At 43.2% G+C, this 23,549-nt stretch overlaps 2 protein-coding genes across 5 annotated transcripts in view; both read left to right on the forward strand.

Moving 5' to 3' along the window:
- MTHFD1 (methylenetetrahydrofolate dehydrogenase, cyclohydrolase and formyltetrahydrofolate synthetase 1) overlaps positions 1-4,649 on the forward strand; it is a 62,850-nt gene extending 58,201 nt beyond the window's left edge. For both annotated transcript variants that reach the window (XM_058739293.1, XM_058739294.1), the window contains exons 26-28: positions 215-367; positions 2,990-3,083; positions 4,396-4,649. In XM_058739293.1, the coding sequence (XP_058595276.1) occupies positions 215-367; positions 2,990-3,079 (243 nt within the window). In that variant the 3' untranslated portion in view covers positions 3,080-3,083; positions 4,396-4,649. The remainder of the gene's footprint in view (positions 1-214; positions 368-2,989; positions 3,084-4,395) is intronic.
- Positions 4,650-7,361: 2,712 nt separating this feature from the next.
- Positions 7,362-18,538, forward strand: AKAP5 (A-kinase anchoring protein 5). 3 transcript variants are annotated; one of them, XM_058739317.1, is made up of 3 exons: positions 7,362-8,840; positions 8,971-9,067; positions 12,671-18,538. In XM_058739317.1, exon 3 carries the CDS (start codon positions 12,931-12,933, stop codon positions 14,218-14,220), a length of 1,290 nt encoding a protein of 429 aa, XP_058595300.1. In that variant the 5' UTR covers positions 7,362-8,840; positions 8,971-9,067; positions 12,671-12,930; the 3' UTR covers positions 14,221-18,538. The 3 variants fall into 3 exon arrangements, with proteins under 3 accessions (XP_058595300.1, XP_058595299.1, XP_058595298.1); XM_058739316.1 differs by having other exon boundaries at positions 7,362-9,067; XM_058739315.1 differs by lacking the exons at positions 7,362-8,840; positions 8,971-9,067 and adding an exon at positions 9,974-10,188.
- Positions 18,539-23,549: the final 5,011 nt, after the last annotated feature.

The raw sequence follows: 23,549 nt of genomic DNA on the forward strand, positions 1-23,549 counted from the left end.
TGGGCTGTGAGCACAGAGCCCCACATGAGGCTTGAACTCATGAACCACGAGAATATGGCCTGAGCTGAAGTCAGAGGCTTAATCGACTAAACCACCCAGGTGCCCCAGGAATTAGACGTTTTAAGTAAATTGAAGAATCCGTATCATCACGATGCCCAGATGTTCTTTGTTGTCAACCTTTCATTTGTCCTGCTTTGTTTCTTTCTCTCCCCAGGGCTTTGGGAACCTGCCCATCTGCATGGCCAAAACACACTTGTCCTTGTCTCACAACCCAGAGCAGAAGGGCGTGCCCACAGGCTTCGTCCTGCCCATCCGCGACATCCGTGCCAGCGTCGGGGCCGGTTTTCTGTACCCCTTGGTGGGGACGGTAAGTGAGTGCTGCAGGCAAAGTGGGGGGTGGTTCATCTGTGCTTCTCGTCTGAAATTGATCACTGAAGCTATCAAGCAAGTGCCAGCTGAGCAGAGTCCATGGCTGACGAGCAAGCTGGCGTCGGGCCTGTTAGTATTAATCCTCTTGCTGTGGATCATCCTGGTGTCCTTTCAAGGGTGAAGCCATGACTACTTGTGATGAGTAACAGTTCTCATCAGTTTCCCAGGGGCAGTATGACCTTGACTGAATCCAGGACAGGCCTAATCGATAGTCTGTGTAGTGCTAATGTATCATCACAACTGACATTCATTGGGTACTTTTCACAGATTAATTTAGTCCGGCCAACAGTAGGGGGGTAGGGGGTAGGGACAGAGGCTCCAACCTTCCCTGATCATCTTGACAGGCCTGCAGCTTATGCCTGAAACTCAAGGAATTGGTTGTTTCTGAGTAAAGAATTCCCCCCTTAAAATGCGATTGAACCCTTTGGACTTGGAAAATGAGGTTGCTTATTTCTGCTTCAAGATGAATTATCAAATGCTTCCTTATGACTTCGTGCATATTAAAGAAGGAGCTTTGCTAACAAGGGAGGGAGAATGCTGAAGGGCACACTCACAGTTTGCACTGACCTTCCCAGGTTAATGCTGATCCTGTGCCTAGGTTTCCCCCTTTGGTCCGCCCAATGTCCTATACCTGCAGCTAGTCCTTACCTGCAGTACAGGATCGAAATAGTAAACTGAGCCAATTCATAATGGAAAAGAAACCAACAGATCTCCTGCTGGAGCTGGGTTACTCTTTCAGGATAGATAGAAAGAAAGTGGTAAGAGGTAGCATTATAAGTCTGAAGTGTGTAACTTTAATGCCACATCCCGTTTTCACTGCTGGTTTTGGCCTTGGGCAAGTTATTAAAGATGTGTGCCCTGCTCCACTCAGCTCTCAGCGTGGGGCAAGCTGGTGCCCCTTCAGCCACTGCAGAGAGCAGGAGGTTCAGCTTTGTGACGACATTCTTCGGTCCTGGGGATTTAGAGAAGTTACCTTTCGATAGGAATGTTAAACCATTGGCCTGGCATCTTGACTGTCACAGAAACGGGTGTTATTCTCTCTGGAGACACTGTCAGCAGCCGCCAGCTGTAATAGGAGGAGCTGCACTGGGCACTCGCTTTTGATGTGCGTGCAGGGGGTTGGCCATCGAGGGGAAGGCGAAACTGACAGGTCCGGCCTGAGTTTGCCAGTAGCATGTCTGCATCAATGGGCACAAGCCCGTCATCTTCACCGTCACCTCCAGGCTTTTCTGCTAGGTCTGAGGACCAATCCCTTCCTTCCCCCTTCTTGTCCACACACCCACCAGTTGCTTACAGAGTTCCAGAATAGAGACTGATAGCAGGTCCCTAGAGAACGTTCTGGGAAGTTATCGTTAAGTTGTGGAAGTTCAGCTTAAACTCTTTTCCTGTCTGGATCTGATTTGGAACTTGTACATATTCATTATACAAGATACTGTTACAGGTGAAAGTTTACTTACAAGCCTTAAGGATTTGTCGCGAGGTAGATTTTTGTCAAAGCCAGGTCTTTAGAAAAGAAGGAAGTACAAATATAATCCATAGGCATTACAAGCTCAGTTTTAGAAGGCCAAACTGGACCCCTAAGAACAGTGATTGTAAAACTATTTAGATTTTGTACAGAAATGTCTTGGCCCAAGTTAACGGATACTAATTCCTAATGTGCTGCTGAAGCAGAATGATACGGGCATCAACACAAGACTTTTTTTTTTTTTTTTTAATGTTTATATTTATTTTTTTTTTTAATTTAAAAAAAATTTTTTTTTTTTTAACATTTTATTTATTTTTGAGACAGGGAGAGACAGAGCATGAACAGGGGAGGGTCAGAGAGAGGGAGACACAGAATCTGAAACAGGCTCCAGGCCCTGAGCTGTCAGCACAGAGCCCGACGCGGGGCTCAAACTCACAGACCGTGAGATCGTGACCTGAGCCGAAGTCGGCCGCTTAACCGACTGAGCCACCCAGGCGCCCCTGTTTATATTTATTTTTGAGACAGAGACAGAGCATGAGCAGGGGAGGGGCAGAGAGAGAGGGAGACACAGAATCCGAAGCAGGCTCCAGGCTCCAAGCTGTCAGCACAGAGCCTGATATGGGGCTCGAACCCATGAACCGCCAGTTCATAACCTGAGCCAAAGTCGGATGCTCAACCGACCAAGCCACCCGGGCACCCCAACCCCAGACTTATTAAAACAAATTAAAACAAAATTAAAAGGCAGACAAACCCTGCACCTCCCTTTGGTCTTATGAGGGCTGAGGAGGGGGGAGGAGACTCCTCAGCATCCCCATACCTGCCTTAGAGAATGTAGGTGGAAGGCCTTCCTTGCTACTTCTTGTTGCAGTGGTCAATGTGGAAGATGGTAGTGAAGCCCAGTGTTGGCTTGCTGAAGACTCGCTGGTCTCTCTGTGAGACCATAACAGGATCGGTGACTTGGTGTGTAACAAGAAGAGTGCCCCTTTATTGACAACTGTAAAAATAATATTCTGTTTTTGTGCCTTGGGCTTTTTATCTGAAGGGAAGGTGGAAACGAAGATCACTTTATTTTTACTGCTATTTCACATCTCCTAGATGAGCACAATGCCTGGACTCCCCACCCGGCCCTGTTTCTATGATATTGATTTGGACCCTGAAACTGAACAGGTGAATGGGTTGTTCTAAACAGGTAAGTTGTCAACTGTGAGAGTTTTGCTTTTTTCCTTACAAGGCACAGTTATGAATTATGGGACTCAAGCTAACGCTCTGAAAATGCCCGTTGTGATACTTTCAGAACTTCTCTTTCCAAACATCACTGAGGGGAGAGTTGCAGTGACCAATGAAGGAAATATCTCAACACATTTTTGGACGAAGAGCGTGGCTTGTTCAGGGGCAGTGTAGGGGAGAAAGCCACCGTCTCGTGAACTCTGGAGGGACTGGTGCGGAGGCTGCATTCTGAGTTGTTGGCACCCTGGAAGGCAGGTGCCACTAGGGGTCTGTGTACTCTGAGTAGATGGTGGGCAGGAGTTGAGTAAATGTTCCAGAATGTAGAAAAGAAGAGGAAAGAGTCTAGGACTTCATGGGGTCTTAAGTGAAAGGCTCCCAAGTACTCGTCACAATGAATGAGCCTTCCCTAGATACATCTAGTTGAAATTTCAAAAACATCAAAGATGTAATCCTAAAAAGCCTTTTCCAGAAAAGAAAAAATGGTTTGTCTATGAGAAAATAGGAATCAGACTGAAGACTTGTCTTCTTATCAGCAGTAAGGGACTTTTCGACAATGGAAGAATAGACTCCCAAGTTCACGGGGCAAGCTGACTCCCCACCTGTGCTTAACACCCCACCAAATGTATCCAGATGTTTTCAGACACGTCCAGCTGTGCCACCCCACCTCCCTTCCTAGGAAGGTATTTAGCAGTGTCCTCCAGCAAAACGGGGAATAAACTAAGAAAAGGAAAGACCTGGTTTTCAGGAAACTGAGTCCTGATCTGGGCAATTACGAAGGGGAATCCTGACAGCTGCAAGTGACCTAGAGTTACAAGTCTAGGAATTAAGCAACACTAACTAGAAGGAGCCATTGAAGACAAGGGTGTCAGAGGGTAATAATGCAGAACGAAAACTCTCAGGTTGTTTAAGAAAGTAAAGGTCCGGCTGATGGCAAAGTATAGTCCTCTTCCCAGCAGCCGCAAGGATGGGTGCTTACACAAGTCCCTGCAGAGGGAGCAGAGACGGTGTGCTCCATGCCTGGGGGACTTATGTGACACTGGAGGTGTCCCCCTGGCTCACTCCCGGCCCGAACAGTGTTCACATAGCCATAGTAGAAGAGTGGCGTGCATTGTGTTCAGGTCCGTGGGCAAACCCTGCCCTCCTGGAGTTGGTTGTGGGAAGGATGGAAGCGTTAGCAGCTTTGGCAGAGCAAAAGGAGGATGCTGCAGGGTGGGGGTGGGGGTGTGTTTCAGCTCGTAGAGGAACGTTTACTTCTCATGTCCTTTTCCTTCTAGATTTCCCCTCTTCGAGGAGCCGCTCTGAACATTTGGCCAGTGTCTATTCGGGCCGACTGTTGGTTAGGAAGTGTGGGGAAGGTGGAGAGGAGTCAGCCCCTGCCCTGAAGATCTTCTGAAAGAAAGAGCAGAAGTTTCCCCAGGAGCCTTTCTTCAGTCTTAATTCCCACCACCATGTATAAATTAACATAAATCATGCACAAGTCAACTTACTTGATTGAAGTTCCACAGAATAAAAGGAAATGATTTTGCAATCTGGATGTTTAAATATAAATTCTAGCCTTAACAGACTGTGCTACAGTATCACTGCTGTCCTGCGGGAGCCCCTTTGCCAGCAGGCACCCGGGACTGAAGAAACAAGTTGCAAGACCTTCTTTATTGACACTGTTGTGTTCAAAGGGGTAAATGGCACATGCACGCAGAGTTCTTGAGGGGGACACAATCGGGATCCCTCCTGAGAGGGTTGAGGGGGAAGTAGGGTATAGAGAATGTGCCTTTTTAATCACGTACCTTTCTATATTGTTCCTTTAAAACAGACCTGAGAAAGTCACACTTATCCAGGTTTTTGTGCTGAACTTCCTTGGAGGTCCCATTTCTGGCACAGCTTTAGCACCATTCATTTTTTTAAGTCTTCAGGAAGGACGGTCGTGAAGCACTAACTACAGGTCCATCCTGTCTGCTCTGTTGGTTCAGCAAATGTTGATTGGGCTTGTACCATGTGCCCTGGGCTCTACCCCTCCCTCCGGAATGTTTTTTTCCCTGAAATGTTTTCCCTCCTCTTCTTGTTTATCTTCTCTGTTCTTCCTCTCCTGTTTTTTCCTCCCTCTTCTCCCTTATCTTCCTGCGTTGGATCCTTCCAGGAGATGTTGCATCACCATTGATGCTGATGTAAACACTGCTGGCATTGGCAGAGCAATATTTGTCCCGGTGTCCTTGGTTTTATTACATTTAATTCCCTGGGTTCACGTCGGTGTTGTCATGCAGTCAGTTTTGCCATCCAAAGAATTGATGGCAGTGCTTCGGAGGCATATGGTAAAGGGATCATGAGTGCGGAGCCCAAGCTTCACCATGCTTTGTATAGTGCCTGGCACATTGTTCACAACGATGGTGTCAGTTCCTGTTCCAAAGCATCATTTGGGCCCCGTCTGCACAGAGTTCACTGTTTTTGATGGGGTTTTTTATTTTTATTTATTTATTTATTTATTTATTTATTTATTTATTTATTTTAACATTTTTATTTATTTTTGAGACAGGGAGAGACAGAGCATGAACAGGGGAGGGTCAGAGAGAGGGAGACACAGAATCTGAAACAGGCTCCAGGCTCTGAGCTGTCAGCACAGAGCCCGACGCGGGGCTCGAACTCACGGACCGTGAGATCATGACCTGAGCCGAAGTCGGACGCTTAACCGACTGAGCCACCCAGGCGCCCCTTTGATGGGGTTTTTTAATGTCCTAATGAGACGTCATCTGGAATGGGACTTGCCGGGAATTCATTTTGTAAATAAGGGAAGAAAGCAGGCTATTGTTAGACGTGGTGACTCAAAGATCATCTTAACGGATTTAGGCTTCCTCATCACCAAAAGCCAGGTGGGTTTATGTCCTTAATATTGGTAGGAATAGTGAACACGATTGGTGGGAGAAGGTGAGTGGAGGGTGTATAAGCCAAAGATAGCAAACAAACCCCTAATATAATAAGTAGTCCAAACTGTTTTTTACCAGATACTGCTTAGAATGAATGGACTATCACGAATGCAAGAATTTTCCTAAGGAGGAGTAAAATGTCTTCAGTAAAAATTCAAACGGTACCACTTGCTTTTTCCCCCTGGCAGTATATCTTGGAGATCTTACTATGTCAGCAGCTGGAGACACACCTTGTTTTTTACAGCTGTGTAGTATTTCAGCAGTCCTCTATCGATGGACACTTACCATCGTTTCATGGTTATTGCTGTTACAAATGAGAGCAGCGAATATTCTCTCACGCATCTGTGCCGTCTGTGTAGAAGCACGTGTTGGGTAAATTGTTAGTAATGGAGTTGCTCAAAAGTGACCTCTAGCTTCAAAATGGGAGCTGACCTTTGGCTAGAAATGTGTCAAGAGAAATGATAACAGAACAAATTTGTAAATTAGGTTTGTATCTCCATTTTGCAGGAAGGCAGACTTCAAAATTGCACTACTTGCTGCCTGCCAGATGGACTTTTTAAGTCTGACGCTAAAGCCTCTGCTCCTGTTATTCTGCCCATCAGAGCTGTTCCTGGAAGGCAGCCCCTGCCACGTGGTACAGAAGCAGACTTCCCATTTGTGACAGGTGGAAAGCTGTGTCCATTTCACTTCCCTCTTGAAGGAAGGGAGAGTGAAAGGCGGAAGAAGCAGAGGGAAGAAATAAAGAGGTTGGGAAGGCTGCTGAGCAATTAATAGCATGGGTTTTGTGAAACTGATTCTTGGATCTGTGGTTAAGAAGTGTGACCACACTTCTTAAGAGGGTACCTGGCTGGTTCCGTTAGTGGAGCATGTGACTCTTGGTCTCAGGGCCGTGAGTTTGAGTCCCACACTGGGAGTAGAGATTACTTAAAAAGTTTTTTTTAAGGGTAAAGAGCACCGAGGCTAAAAAATAAATAAATAAATAACTGCAGGCTAATTGAAGGCCTAAATTCAAGACCTGCAGAAGCATTAGTGCTCGGAGTACATATTATATGTTGCCAGACAAAGTCCAGTGTCTTTTTTTTTTTTTTTTTTTTTTTTTAATTTTAACGTTTATTTATTTTTGAGACAGAGACAGAGAGAGCATGAACAGGGGAGGGTCAGAGAAAGGGAGACACAGAATCTGAAACAGGCTCCAGGCTCTGAGCTGTCAGCACAGAGCCCGACGCGGGGCTCGAACTCACGGACCGTGAGATCGTGACCTGAGCGAAGTCGGACGCTTAACCGACTGAGCCACCCAGGCGCCCCTAAAGTCCAGTGTCTTTACCTTGGGCCGAGGAGCCCTTCCAGATCACTGGCCTCCCCGTTCTTAACCCTTTTCTGGGCCACTGATGCTTTCCCTCCCCCTATTTGTAATGTTACTGATGAACAGAGCGGACCTTCTCTATTCTGTACTTCAGAGGCTGTCGCCATGCACTGAAGATGTTCGTAGTAACAATTCAGAAGAGGCAGCACGCATGTACTGTCAAGTAAAGCAGATTACGACAGAACTCCCGTTGAGTGTGTGTTCACTGGTACAACCAACCGGACGGTGCCCCGAAACAGATAAAAGTACCAGAGAACACGAGCCACAAGTTCATTTAATGGTGTACCAGGGAAGAGGGTGGTGGGCTGATTCCCAGAAGGTCTCTCAAATGTGTGTAAGAATTACTGCTAAGGAGTTCTAAGCCATTTTGGTAGCTACAGGCCCAGGCCCGGGGGATGAGGGCCAGAATGGGAGAAACGGTAGGACCAGTTGAGATCAGGTAAAGAGGAGTTCAGATAAACAAGCAAACTATGCTATTGGCACGCTATGGCTGGTGATATTGACAAGATAAGCTGTAGGAAGGATAATTTCTCATCACATTGGAGAAATCTATTTATAGCCTGTTTCTCATTATATAATGAAAAGCTACTAATGGAGTAGCAGACAACGATATGGGTAATAGCTTACTAACTGTCACTTGAGTTCAGGGATGACGGGTTTCTTTCATGCATGAAGTACTGAATACATTTCTTAAAATTCAGATATGGCGTCAGTTTGTAGTCATATCCTAAAGAAAAATCACAGTGCAGTATTTTATTTATAGTACTATATTCTTTGTGAGTGTGTGTGTGTGTGTGTGTGCACGCACATGTGGTACAGGTTGGGGATGAGTTATTTGAAATATACCGTAAAGAAATCTTCCCTTCAAATACAAAATCAATTTACCTCAACCTCTTACCAGTTCCCTTCCACTAGTCTTTTTTTTTTCCCCAAGAAAAGTGATAAACGATCTACAAGTCATTAAAGTGGATTTTGTTGTTTTTTACCTGTCCCTTATTTTATTTCCAACTCCTGCCTAATAAGACAGCTCTCCTACCTGTCTTCATCTGGATAAGCTCATCTTATTTTTGCCTGAAATTGTTGTAAATGCCTATGTCTAGTAGATTTGGGGAAACTTGGATCTCAATGAGTAATAGCATCTCAGTTGTTTATGAGTGCCATGGATTTCTTTTGGCTTGTTTAAAGTTCAAAAGTGTCAGCAAGGTTAGCAACCCATCTGGGAATATAAACGGCATTTTCACAGGCTGGTGTTGGCTGCACAAAGACAAACTGAATTCTTAATTACCACTAAAGTAGATGCTAATGGATTTTTCCTGTTTTACAGCTTTCATCTCTAACTTTACCTGTAAGTTTAAGACCCCGACAACTTAGATTCGGCTTTGCTGTTGGGTCCTCGTGTTTCTTTCTTAAGTCTCAGTGAGAGCTACAGAATCTCACAAAGGTAAAATGTATTTCTGGAAAAACATCCAAAAGCAGATACCAGATTTATTTCCATGAAGATCAGAATCCTGTCAAAGAATGGAGGTAGTAAGTACAGCGCTGTTTGGTAATTCTTTGCTCCGCCTGAACAGGTTCTTCATCTGGACGGTGTCCCGGGGAGGGCCCCTGAGGAGCCCAGAACTGTAACCCCGGGAGGACCTCACTGCTGGAACTCCCAGGAATGCCCGGGTAGGTACTGGTAATCCTGAAGCCCTCACACCTAAGCCCTCACAGCAACACCTCATTGGTTAATGAAACCGATGCGCTAAGTGTACAAATAAATGCTTGCAGTGTGTTTCACTATGCTAGTAACCGGTTTAGACAAAGACCCAGAAAACGTATGAAAATATACAACCTAGCCATCCAGTCAGGAAGGAGGGTAGATGTTGCCTGTGCCCTTTGCTCTGATTGGGACTGGAATCGTGAGGAAAGCAATCTCCTGATCCCCACTCCCGCTTAATCGAGAGGGACAAGATTAAGCAGACATTGTAAATACATAAGGTATAAAAGATGGATGGGGCTGGGTTCCTGTGCCCTGACCTTCTCCGCACACAGATTGTATCACCTCCACCTGGCCCCCTAGACTAGGGAGATTAGGGTCTGTCTAGGTCTTGGGCCTCAGAGTCCATTTGGCAATGAACCATAATAACACCATTGCACCCAAAGCCACTCCTAGGATAGCTGGTTTGTGTGTGTCTGTGTTTTGTTCTGTTTTTTTTGTTTTTTTGTGGTTTTTTTTTTTTTGGTCTCAATTCATATACGTAATTTTCTCTCCAAACGAGCTCTCACCGTGCACAGTTTTGAATCCTTTCAAAATGTATCTGCTGTGTCTTTAAATATTTGGTGTGTCGAGGGGGCTTCGATGGCAGTGCCCATAATTTAAAACCAGATTTTGCTACTTTGCATCTCAGGAGGTGCGGGGCTCACTCCCCCTGTCCCCACCCCATCTGCGGGTGGTCCCCAGCCCCGGGCCGGACAGGGTCGCGCGGCGGGAACTCGCGCGGGGGCTCGAAGCGCCGGGTGCGCTTCCACGCGGCGGGGGGGCGGGTGGGGGGGAGCCTCTCGCAGGCCGCGCCCCCGCCCCCGCCCGCCCTGGCCCCGCCCCGCGCCCGCCCGCCCTCCCGGCGCGCATTGGAGCCGCGGGCTGTCGCTCCCCGCACTCTGGGGAGGGGGCGCCGCGGGCTGCGGTCCCACTGCAGAGGGTTGTTCACTGCGGGTACGACCGAGGCTTCCCAGCCTCCTGGGCGCCCTGCCCCGCGAGCCGCCCCCTGACCTCGGCAGCCGGGTCGCCGGGGACCCCCGCGCCCTCGGTAAGTGAGGGACGGCGAGGGGGTGGCAGGGAAGGGGGTCTGGGCCAGGGTCAGGTCCTCTGGCCGCCCGCGCGGCGGGGTGGGCGCCCACAACCGGGGCCCCCGAGGTGGCCGGGGTAAGAACCGGGAGGGTCATCCGTCCGCCCGCATCTCCAGCCAGCGGCCACCCTGGTCAGCTGTGCCCACCCGCCCTCTCCGCGTTACAGCTCGTCCTGGCAGCAGGGGTTGCGGGGGGACCGTTTGCCCTTCCTTACCCTCATTTGAGAGGAATGTGATTTGGGGCCCCTGGCCATTCTGTTTGTGCAGACAGCCTGAAGCTGGGCTATCTGTTCCACGCCCCCGGCACTTTCCTTTTTGAGTTCTTCATCGTGCGCTCCAGCACCTGCCACCAGGCGCGTCCAGCCGAACGAGCCGCCTTCCTCCGGAGGCAGCTTGGTGGTCCGCATCCGGCCCTGGGAGAGATTCGCAGCTTTCCTCGCAGGGGGCTCGCTCTTTTCCTCCGGGTTTCTCTGCTCAAGGGGGAAAGGGGCGTTAGACATGAGACTCGGTCAGGAAATGACAACAGGGACTTTAAGATTGCTGTGGCGGTAAGAGTACCCTGCTGGCTAAGGAGGAATCATCTGCAGACTAACACTCTTCAAAGTTTTAGGGTCTTCAGATTGTATTTTCCCCATTTCGGTTAGGTTTTTGGGGGAATTTATTTCTACTGTGATATCCATTCAAGTGAGCTTCTCAGGCAGTTGTCTTTGGGCAATCCAGAGCAATTTCAAATCCTACAGTCTTAAACATGGTCTAATTTCAATATTTCTGTTAGTTATACATTCTCTGGCTGGTAAACACTCAGGTGCTGAGAACTCCGAGACAGGAGAAGACTTAAAGAGAGAGCTATAATCAGCTGTGATTCTGGAGCGTATGGAAGCATCATTTGAGGAGGGACACCTACAATGTTCATATTTTAGTTCCCGCACTGTTCTGGGATGATCTTGTCCTTCCATCAGGGGCATCGAGTATGGAAATCCAACCTAAGGGAAAACTTAGATCATAAACTGATTTGCAGAGTTCCAGTTCCTCTTGTGGTTCATAGAATCAAGAGCTGCCCAAATAAACCTACAACGCTGAAGGATTTACATAAAAATAGTACAAGGAAAGAGTCCCCTTGCTTATTTTAGGACTTTGATCAACAAAAATTGGTACAACTTTTGTTGAGATCATCCCCTCACATCTTTGTTCGTTGGTCACGCTATTCTGTGGATTAATTTTATATTTATATGTAACCAATCAGTTTGCCAATCACATAGCTTAGCGATTATCTTTGGCTCCTTAATTAGTTCCAGAACCAAGAAAACAAAATATAAGGAATTTCAGAAGCTTGATTTTAAAATAACACGAACCCAGTGTAGTCTTGGTTCAATTATGAGTTCATGGGCTGTGTTATGGTTAAATAACCATAAGTTAAATTTAAACAATGAAAACATTTTTGACTAGTGAATCTACTGCAGAATAGTATCTCCAAATAATTCATTTTCCTGATAAAACTCTGTTGCACACTTTCACAGCTTGGATTCAACCAAAGATTACCTACTAGCTGTGGAATCTCAGGCAAGTTGCTTAACTCTGTGCCTCAGTTTCTTCCTCTGCAGATAGTGATACCAGCACCTACTCACTTCGTAATGTTGTGGGGAAGATTAGAGATGTATGTAAATGTGCTTAGCCTTTCCTAAGGCACAGATGCTGCTCAATAAATGTTAGTTCTTATTATCATTCACTCTTACTGAACTTTGGCTATGTGCTCATTGTGGAAAACTTTTGAACAGTAGATACTTACGGAAAAAAATGTCAAAACCATACAACTACATTTAAGAGTGGTGAATGACAGTGATGTTAAATTTCCTGAAAGTATGTATGAAAAGTAGCACCTCCCTGACAGAACATACATTTTTAGAACCGAAACCTTATGGTAGAATGGAAAGAACATCGGAGAGGCAAAGTCTTCAGTTCTAACTCTGGCTATGACCTTGTCTAACTGTATGGCTTTCAGCAGTCCAACCACCCACTCTGGAGCTCGATTTCTTCATCTGGCTGGGCTTGAAAAATCTCTAAGATCCTTTGCAGCTGCAGAATTCTTTACTGCATATAATAAAAATTACCCTAGCTTGCGTATCACCTTGCCTTTCATTGTTTTGTTAATGTTTGTTTTGTTAACTTGGTTGAGTCATAAACATTCGTAAAGACAGCGCAATGAAAGAATTGATATCAGATTTGCAAATAATCCAAGATGAAGTTTTAAGAAAGAGAGTAGAGGAAAATAGATTCACATGGGAATCTTTTTGATATTTTAATTCTCCAGTTATTTCAGTAAGTTATTCTGTGGGAAACGTGCCTGGTAGAATCATATACGTTCGACGGAAATCTAGGAAATTGTTTTCCTAGGAAACAATAGGCTGATGGTGAAATAAAATGCCACTCTCTTTTCTCTCATCAGGTTGATCCTTAAATAAAATAAAAATCTATCCCGTAAAGGGCTTTCATGAAGAAATTAAAGAGAGGAGATTACAAGTAATAGAGAAACTAGGAGTTGTACACTGGAGAAGCCACCTAAAATAACTGGAGTAAGACAAAAAGAGTGAATACATCTGGAAGAAATTTTACTTAGTATGGTATTTTTGCCCACTTTTTGGTCATAAAGGCCGCTAAGGAAGAAAGAATATAGTTTTCTAGAGAAAGAACGAGTGTAATGTAAAAATGGAAGCCACAGTTTCTGAAATTCAAGTCGAAAGCAAGGATGAGAAGAGACCCACAGAAGTTAGTCCTCAAGATGAGCGGCAGGAGGAAAAAGCATCAGTGCTTTGCTTCAAGAGAAGAAAGAAAGCAGCCAAAGAGATGAAGCCCAAAGCTAGCTCTAAAGCTGCTGGTGCAGCAAGAACGGGCCTCCCAGAGGTGGGAGCTTCTGATCAGCCCCAGGCCCCAGTGGGGGCCTGGGTGTCAATCAAACGTCTTGTAACGCACAGGAAAAGGTCAGAAGCTTCAAAGCAGCAAAAGCCCTTTGAGGCTAAAGTGAAACCTGAAATCAGTGCTGAGGATGCTGATCTTTCTAGGAAAAAGGCAAAATCCAGACTCAAGATTCCCTGCATAAAATTCTCAAAAGGAGAGAAAAGAAGTAATCATTCCAAAATTATAGAAGACTCCGACTGCAGCCTCAGAGTCCAGGGAGAGGCTGAACGTTTGGATACGGAAGCTCCGACCCAATCCGATGACCAGGCAACCACGCCCAAGTTGCCCCAGGATGTGAGTAAAGCTGTCTCACAGAAAGGGGGCGATGAGTTCTGTGAGCCAAATGTGAGCCACGGCACAACGGCACCTGGGGAAAAAGTGATTGCAGTAGAACTTGGGTTAGACACGGGGCATTCTGCCATTCACACAGGAACGCTAGTCATTGAACGAGATACTGAAACAACTGAGGAAAAACAACGCGTTCAACCCCAGCAAGCAAGCCCACTTGAACCTTCAGAAACACAACAGCAACTGCCGGTGGCTTCTGATGTTCCTCCCTCACCTGCAGTCCCAGATCAGCAAATTGTGGAAGAAGCCAAAAGCAATATCCTAGAAAGTGGACCAAATTGGAAACAGCACGAAAGTGGAGAGATGGTTGCTGAAGAGAGTGAGCCAAAAGATACTGAACTGAGCCAGGAATCAGAGCTTAGAGGAAATGAGGTCACTGCAGAGAAACCAAAACCAGAAGAAAGCAAAAGAATGGAGCCAATCGCTATTATTATTACAGACACTGAAATCAGTGAATTTGATGTTAAGAAATCTAAAAATGTCCCTAAGCAATTCTTAATTTCAATTGAAAATGAGCAAATAGGGGTTTTTGCTAATGATAGTGGTTTTGAGGGTAGAACTTCAGAACAATACGAAACACTCTTAAAAGAAACGGCTTCTTCTCTTGTCAAGAATGCTATTCAGTTGTCTATAGAACAGCTGATTAATGAAATGGCCTCTGATGATAATAAAATAAACAATCTTCTGCAGTGACTTAATTTCCAAATCATGGGAGGAAAAGAAAAAAAGCTTAATGCTGGCTGAATTATTTTACATACTTGCGGCATTTCTTTTTCAGTAACAAATGAGGGATTTATCATCTGTGGAATTTAAAGGTACAGTTCTGATCCAGAAGTGCTAAAGAATTACGTTTATAAAACCCTTTCTCCCCCTGAGATGTAGTCACTTCTGGATCAGAGGAAGCCCATACAGATTGCAATGCACAGTGACATACAGGGAGGTGTGAAAATGACATGTGGAGATTGGGGTACTTGGGGGAAGGAAGCTGTATTAATTGAGCACTTATGGGATGACATAAACTCTTTACTGTTCTCTGATGTCACAAAGCCTGGTTTCCCTTTGATAGTTCGATCCTGTGTATAGGTTAACATCACATTCGATTTTCAAAGCTTCCCCCCCACCCCTACAGTGCACTTTTATGTTTAAAATGGTGAAGAAGGTGAGCTATTTTTGTGAATGTGTGATTTATAGTTGTTACAGTCATAGGCAGTAGTCTTACCTCAAAAAAATATTGCCTTTTCTTAGTTTCAGCAGAATGTGCATATTTGAATTAAACATGAGTGTTTTTCTAGTCCTGCTTAAATACTGTACACAAGCCATTCACAATTTACTTCAGACAGACAAATAATTACCAAGTGCAAAGGTGTAGAAACAGGCAGGGCATCTTCGCTCTCCATCTTCTGCCTCCAGCAGACCTGTATAAATCCATTTCTGCATGGGGTCGTCTACTGAAAAGCTTAAAAACAAAACCTGAAAAGCTAAGCAACAGCAACAGCAGCAACAAAAAGTGAGATCATTGTTTTCCATCCAGGGGAAGGCACACTGCCCGAGTAACAAATTATCACAGATAACATAGGATTCATCTTGCAGGATTGCTTCTCTAGAGCCCGTATTCATCAACCTCTCCTCGAAGAGGGAACGTGAATTCAAAGCCTGCCTGGCAGTGAAAGTACTAGGAAATCATAATAACCTGGTGAAAATATTGTCCATTCTTGACCAAGAAGGAGCCAAGTACATAGTTGAATAGAAAAACTAAAAAGTTACTGCTAAAGCACATTGAATTTTAAATGTCAGTATTCTCTCATTGTGCCTCTGTGTTGAGATACCAGTAACAAACATTTTACGTGGATTTTGAAAAATAACTTTTTCATCAGTATTTCCAGTCCAGCTAATCCCTTACAGAAAAAAATGAACTTAATGTAACCATAAGGGCTTGTTTGCATTTTATTCGGTTATTTAAATCACCGATCTCATTAATAATTACCATATTTTTTGAAAAAGTAATTACATTTCAATCTTTCCTTGTGTGAAATGGCCATAATACTACAATACACTTCCCTACCTCACAGGTAAAGGTTCAAACTGTAGAGTCCCCCACTGTCTAAGGGGCGGCATTACTCTGAAAGTGGATGAAGTATGAAGAGCTCTCCATTTGAGTTGTAAGGTATTTGTTAAAGAATATTTGTACATTCTTGGGGAAAAGAGTATACATTGGATGATTGTAAATGATCTAGGTGACTTCCAGCATTATTACGTATAGAAAGTATGTGCTAATTTGTCCTATAGAACCTTCTTTGTTTCTTGCTGTGAGTACATCTTGAGACCTCTGGCAGAAAAACCTAATCTGACTTTGGAACTGAACCAAATAATGGATATTATTAGCAAGATTCTTTCCTGAGGTGCAAAATTATCCCCCCAGACTTTCCTACCTTCATGCCTATAACCTTGGGACCAGAAACCCACAAAAATCCTTCAATTTAGCAATGTGAGCGTGGATTTTCAAAAACACATGACCCAAGAAATGAATTTCTTTTAGTGTACAATTTTTAAACATTTAAAAAAGACTGCTAAGTCATTCTCCCTAAAACTACTCTTTTTCATTCACTCTCTGTGGTGCTAATGGACTTGGATGGCTACCAGCAAATACCAGATCATATTTAAAAGTGAACAATTGTTAAAAACCTGATCAAAGTTGGTGCGTTTTAACTGTTTTGAAGAATCCTGTCTTCACTTACTGCCAGAATGGCTCAAGCCAATATACTTGCATTGTAAACTTTTTAGTAATCTCTCATGAATGAGCACAGAGCACAGCACTTACCAGTGATTGAAAATATTTTGGAAGGCTTAAGCATATTTATTTGGGAGTTTTAAAAACAGATGCAAGATAAATATGTGTAATTATTTTTGTTAAAATAGCACTTTCTCTAGTCCTAGGTTTCTACTTTTTTTTTTTCCACTATGGTTTGATATATATTTTTGGTTAGAATGTATTATAATTGATTGTTTCTGTGGTAAGATGTGTAACTCCACTTGCATTCATCTTAATTGGTTTTTCCTTAATCTTTCCTACTGAGAATATCTGGGGAGTTAAATAAGTAGGATTCCAGTTTGAAAAAGGAATCCAGAAATTAATTGGTCTCCATCTAAATATACCTGCCACATGGCCAAATCCTATTAAAAGGAATTCTAAGGTGATCCAAACTGTATTGTTGTAGACACAAGCAGGAGTCACATAACTTGGAAGTCTCTTATAAAATATGTTTCATTTCAATAGTGTTTATTTTAAGCAATTCGACCTTATATGCGAGACATTAAATGAATTTAAGTAGGTTCCTATTCAATTCATATCCATTTGACATGATTAAAATGATCGTTTAAAAGGCAATTCAATGACACTACATTAATTTTCACTTAAACGTGCTGTGGTATAAATGCTGCTTTTAATGAACACTTATTAATTAGTTGGGATTCAGTTTGTCTTTGAGTTTAGGATTTTACAAGGTGGGTTGGTTTATTGGATGCTTGTTAATTTTTTCGGCACATTATCTTCCCCCTTCTAAGAGTCCAGTATTATTCACTTGGCTTTACAACCCAGTGAATATGAAAACCCTCTTCTATTTTCTCTAGCACTATTCACTTAACATTTTCTCAAAGTACTTTATAGGGTATAAAAATAGTACTGGGTAATATCTAAGTGAAGGTAGCAGAAAACAAAAGAACTTTCAAACAGAAATTATGTTCCCTGCCTCCTCCTCCACCTCAAAGAATAATAAGCATGTGGCACAAATGGAGTTCTTCAGAAAAGCTGTCTGCATAATTTTCTTTCAAGGCAATTTCAAGGCATTTGACAGCACGAAGTTTGTGATGATCTTAATTGGTCTACTATTTAGTGGAGTCTAAGAAACTCTAATTTATTTCTGAGAGATTATCTTATTTCATGAGTATCTGTGAAAAGCCTTACTGCTAAAGTCCATTAGTCATGGGAGGGCACCAGTCAAATCTGGCCTTTGCATGCAATCCAGAGTTAACTTCATAAATGTTTAACTTCAAGTTGCCTTATTTTTTATAGTTATGAGTTCATTTGTGGGGGTGGGGGGTTTCCAGCAGAATTTTTAAAATAATTGTTAGGCTTTAGAACCCCATTGTTTGGAAAGATCCTTTTAATCTCAACTTTATTCAGATATGTAAAGTCTTTCTAATTTCATCTGATACTCAATACATCAGGGGTTGACTTTTCTGCCTGCCATTTCTGAAAAAAAATTTTTTTTAAGTCCTCATTTATGATTTCAGGTTCTTTAGGTTCAAATTCCTATGATGTTTCATCCTGTAACATAAAGTTTCTTATTATGCAGAATTCAATCAATAGTACATTTTATGATACATTTTTGAAAAAAAGTTCTTGCAATCCTTATTTAGTTACAAAAATTAAACAGAAGGAAGCTCCATGAAATTTAGATGTCCTGATTCAATTCAGTTTGGTTCAACATGTGTTGGGTATAACATATGCCCAACACTGTTTGGTGAAGAAGACGGGCTCCCAGCCCTCCAAGAGCTCAAGCCAGGCAACAGCAACCACAGGAACTGGGGCAGGGATTAGGGCAAAGAGCCACAGGCAATGCAGCACCATGAGTGCCATAGAGGGGAGAATAAAGAGACACTGGTTAATTTGCCCAGTGTGGGGAGGCGGTCATCTAAATACAGGGACAGTTTGAAAGCATTCAGTTTCTAAATAGTTACACAGTTATATTCATTATGATTTGTGAACAGGTGCAGAAAAAAGCCTGCATAATGTTACATATTTATAGTAGTTCTTTGTCTGTAAAAATGTTAAGTGGATGAGCTATTATGAAAGTAAAAGTTCCATTTTGTATTTCTCATTAAAATTAGTACTATAGGACTGTGGATCAGATGCTAATATTAAAGAAATACTCTGTAGAAAAAAGGTTTTAACCTGAATTAATATATGTACTGACTATTAATATAGAATAAATGTTATATTGGCTCATGTTTATTTTATTTACCTAAATCTTTTAAGAGAAATGTGGTATATTATATTTATTTCCTAAAAGTATAAAGATCACACTGATGAAAACTATTGAGTTAACATTACCAAGAGTTCTACTTTGCTAGTTGGGTGTTGAACAGATTTTACAATGATCTGCCCAAAAGAGCTCACCTGCAGGGGCTCCTTGGTGGCTCACAGTTGGTTAAACGGTTAAGCGCCTGACTCTTGGTTTCAGCTCAGGTCATGATCTCACAGTTCATGTGTTCGAGCCCTGTATCAGGCTCCATGCTGATAGTGTGGAACCTGCTTGGGATTTTCTCTCTCTCTGACCCTTCCCTGCTCATGTGTTCTATAAATAAGGAAACGATCAAACAAACTTAAAAAAGATTCCACCTACAGCAAAGAGAAACACAAACACCTCAAACTTGAATTCAATATCAGCGAACTATCCATCTAAAGGGCATTTCTGACTTTGATGCCATCTATAAATTTGGCAAAAAGTCCGCTTGTTTTCACCATCTCCTGCTATACTCATTAGTTGTTTTTCTACATTATATTAACCTAATAATTGTTAGTAATCTTTATGGTTTTCCAAATAATTAAGCAATCTTGATATGAAAATGCTTAAATTATTCAGATGTTGCTGCTAAAGCTGGGTGTTTCACAAGTTCTGTGTTTACAGACACTGATTTTATTTCCCTAACATTGACAACCCTGTTTTTCTTAAGCACAGCACAATGGTAATAATTGGACTTCTATTACAGATTGTCTTTTCTAAATCTCAGGATCAGTTTAAAGTCGATTGTGTCTGGGGCACCTGGCTGGCTCAGTCAGTAGAGCATGTGACTCTTGATCTCAGGGCTGTGAGTTTGAGTCCCACGTTGGGTGTAGAGGTTACTTAAAAAAGAAAATAGAGTGGATAGCGTCCTAAAACCAAAATGTGTGCCAAAGTAAAATGTCTTACTAGTGAACAGACCCCGTATATAGGGTATTTCTGCAGGATTTAAAAATTCTTATTAAATCACAATTCTGTTGTAAAAGAAAGATACACCACCTTTTGCAAGACTTGTTTTCACAGGCAATCCTGTGAATCGTTTTTTAGACCCACCATTACTGCTGAAGTCTGGAGTGAGTTCCTACTTTCCCCACCCTCCCCCCGAGAAGCTTGAGATCATGAGGGGTTGAGTTTCTGAGAGTGAGTACAGACAGTCCCCAACTTAGGTTGTTCAACTAATGATTTTTTTACTTCATTGGGACAGTGAGGGCCAAGGGCCTTTTTCTTTTTTTTTTAAGTAGGCTTCACACCCGACATGGAGCCCAACACGGGGCTTTGAACTCATGATCCTGCAGTCAAGAGTTGGACGCTTGGCCAATTGAGCCACCCAGGTGCCCTGATTTTTTGACTTCATGATCGTGTGAAAGCGTTCAGTGGAAACCATGCTTGGAAGTTTGCATTTCGATCTTTCCTAGACTAACACTAGTGTGATACTCTGGCAGCAGCCACAATTCACATTCAACCATGTGATCATGAGGGTCAATAACTGATACACTCAAACCATTCTGTACCCATACAACCATTGTTTTTCACCTTCAGTACAGTATTCAATACATTACATGAAGTATTCAGTACTTTATTATAAAATAGGCTTTCTGTTAGATGATTTTTCCAAAGTAGGCTAATGTAAGAGTTCTGAGCTATGTTTAAGGTAGCCAGGCTAAGCTCTGCTGTTCAGTGGGTTAAGTGTATTAAATGCATTTTCAACTTACGATGTTTTCAATTTACAATGGGTTTATTAGGACGTAACCCCACCATAGACTGAGGAAGATTATATGCGCTTGTACATGAGCACACTACACATCCTCAGAAAATCCTCAGCAAAGCTGGGCACAGGTGCCATGAATAATTAAAGACAACCTAGGTAAGTGGAGAATGGTGTGGTGGCTCCCAGCCTAGAAAAGTCCCAAACTGAAACTCATCTCTGTAGGGGCGCCTGGGTGGCTCAGTCGGTTGAGCGGCCAGCTCTTGGTTTTGGCTCAGATCATGATCTCAGGGTTGTGGGATTAACCCCTGTGTTGAGCTCCACACTGACAGTGCAGAACCTGCTTGGGATTCCCTCTCTCCCTCTCTGCCCTTCCCCCACTTATGCGCTCATGCACTCTCTCAAAATAAACTTAAAAAAAAAATTGTCTCTGTAAATTCCAGCTCATAACAGCATTGGTGGTGGTGTTCAGCAGTTTCTGCACATTAGCAAGACAAGATGCACTTTCCCTGTTGACTCATTTTGTGCCTAAACTCAGATAGGACTTTCAGCCTTGATTTTTTTATTGCAGTGCAATTATGGGGCAAGGATTCAGCTTTTCACAGCTCTACTTGTGGCCGTGAAACCCAGACCTTCCACTTCTGCACTCGGGGAGATGGGGAACACAGGGTGACACAAAAAGCAGATGGCGTCATTTGTATACTTGTACTCGAATCCTTTATTCCCAAATCCCTCCTGTGACATCCATACCTTCAGGACACAGGAAGTTCTAGTCAGTATGCCTACAAGTGGGTCTCCGGGCCACATCTGTGATGATCAGTCAGTCATAACTACTGCAGCTACAGGCATGCACGCTCAGATCAATCAGATAGCCTCATATACAAATTACAATGCACAGCTTCCATGTGGAACAGCCATTTATGGCATAAAAATGTAGAATATTGACTATTTAAAGACATCATCCCAAACCGTAGTATTTCCATCCTCCTGATCAGAACTAGTTAGAACTTATCCTTGTACTCTGGGTAAGGCTGAGATGTACAGAATGCCAAAACAATAGGTCACCACGCAATTCCAGTGAAAAAAGTCACTAGGCTAAGCTAGGACGTTCGATGGGTTAGGTGTATTAAATGTATTTTATAATCTTCTATCCAGATATGCCACAAACAGCCTTATCGGCAGTTTCACTGATTTCATAGTGAATTTGCTTAGAATTATCGTTTTAGTTTTATGGGTTTCTTCTATACCCTGAATGTCTGGCTGATGTGTTTTTTCTGATCTGCGGAGGTTTAACAGTGAATAATAATCATTATATACAGTAAAGTCCACTCTGTACACAGTTCTACAGATTTTGACAAGCATATAGTTGTGTCACCTAGGGAGTCTTTTTTTTCTTATTCTGATTTCATTATTTTTTTATACCACATGTGTATTTTAGTTTAATTTCCTGACTGCATAAGTGGAAACTGCTACTTGCTGCAGACACTCAAAATAAGGGCTTCTTAAACCCTATGTTTAAACCAGGAAGGAAAAGCAAGGCTGTCACGCACGGCTGTGCAAACTGCACAGCTCAACTGCAGTCACGGCAGGGAGTGGCGCCCCCTAGCGTCTATTGTGCATGATCATGGCCATACGTGGTGGCTCTGAATATAGCCACCAGTTTGAGAGATCTGCAAAACTGTGATGGTGTTAACAGTGAAACAGGAGATGTTTAAAATAAAAAAGGAGGCTTCCATTTATATGCCTTTCCTCCCACATTTTAAAAGATTGTGATGGAAAGAGAAGACGAGAACCACTGAGCTCATAGCACCAGACTTTGCACATATGTGTAAGAAGGGTGATGTTGCAAAATGAGAAATAGTCCGGTTAAAAAAAAACAAAAAACTTGGAGACTGCTGGATTCTCTGGTCTGCATTTTAAAACCTTTTCTCTCACCTTTTTAAATGTTATGTCCTTCTTCTAAAGAACTACCATAGATTCTTTGGATGTTTCTCCCTACAAGGCACTTAGAACAACAAAAAAATTTCCTTAATTAGGTATTTACCTACATATGGTTTGGACTAAGTACCATATGGCTCCCACTACAGAAAAATGTGGCAAGGCTAAACTCACAAGACCTCATTCTTCCAGGGCCTATTTGGTCCGCAGGAATCTAACATGGACCTTCCAGAAATTCAGACAGACCAAACAAGGAGTAACAGCTACAGCTGACCACGGTCTCCTTCTTAGGCCCTCTTCCCACACAAGCCCCTCCCACAGTTCCCAGGAGAGCAAGGACCCGTTCAGGTGCGCAGACAACCCTCCCCAAGGTCCTGCTATTCCTTCAGATTTCTGGCATGAAAGGACACCATAGTTGTCTAATAGTTTAGAGGAAGATACTTTATTATTTTGATACAATATCACCAAGTTGTTTCTTTTTTTTTTTTTTAATTTTTTTTTTTCAACGTTTTTTATTTATTTTTGGGACAGAGAGAGACAGAGCATGAACGGGGAGGGGCAGAGAGAGAGGGAGACACAGAATCAGAAACAGGCTCCAGGCTCCGAGCCATCAGCCCAGAGCTTGACGCGGGGCTCGAACTCACAGACCGCGAGATCGTGACCTGGCTGAAGTCGGACGCTTAACCGACTGCGCCACCCAGGCGCCCCTCACCAAGTTGTTTCAATGAAAAAAGTTTCAACACCGTCTAAAGGGTGAAAGATAGTTTATCTGAGAGGAGGTGGGTTCATTCTCCAAATTGGCTACTCAGCTGTAAAATGAATTTAAGAGAAGCATTTAGTGATTAGATACAAAGTTCTAGGGTAATAATAACAACGCTGCAAGCTGAAATGATGGAGGGAAAAAGAGGGCACACTGCATTCACTCAGCATTGGAAGGCAAAAAGAGTTGAAGGCAAAAGAACTCTATTAAAGAAGGTCTCTGGGGCGCCTGGGTGGCGCAGTCGGTTAAGCGTCCGACTTCAGCCAGGTCACGATCTCGTGGTCCGTGAGTTCGAGCCTGGGGCTCTGGGCTGATGGCTCGGAGCCTGGAGCCTGTTTCCGATTCTGTGTCTCCCCCTCTCTCTGCCCCTCCCCCGTTCATGCTCTGTCTCTCTCTGTCCCAAAAATAAATAAAAAACGTTGAAAAAAAAAATTAAAAAAAAAAAAAAAAAAAGAAGGTGTCAGTTTACTCAGAAAATGGAACTGGTTGGAAGGAAGCGAGGGAAGAAAGGTAATAAACACCCGCTTAGGGGTGCCTGGCTGGCTCTGTCGGAAGAGAT

Source organism: Neofelis nebulosa, chromosome 7, assembly GCF_028018385.1.
Source record: "Neofelis nebulosa isolate mNeoNeb1 chromosome 7, mNeoNeb1.pri, whole genome shotgun sequence".
NCBI lineage: Eukaryota > Metazoa > Chordata > Mammalia > Carnivora > Felidae > Neofelis > Neofelis nebulosa.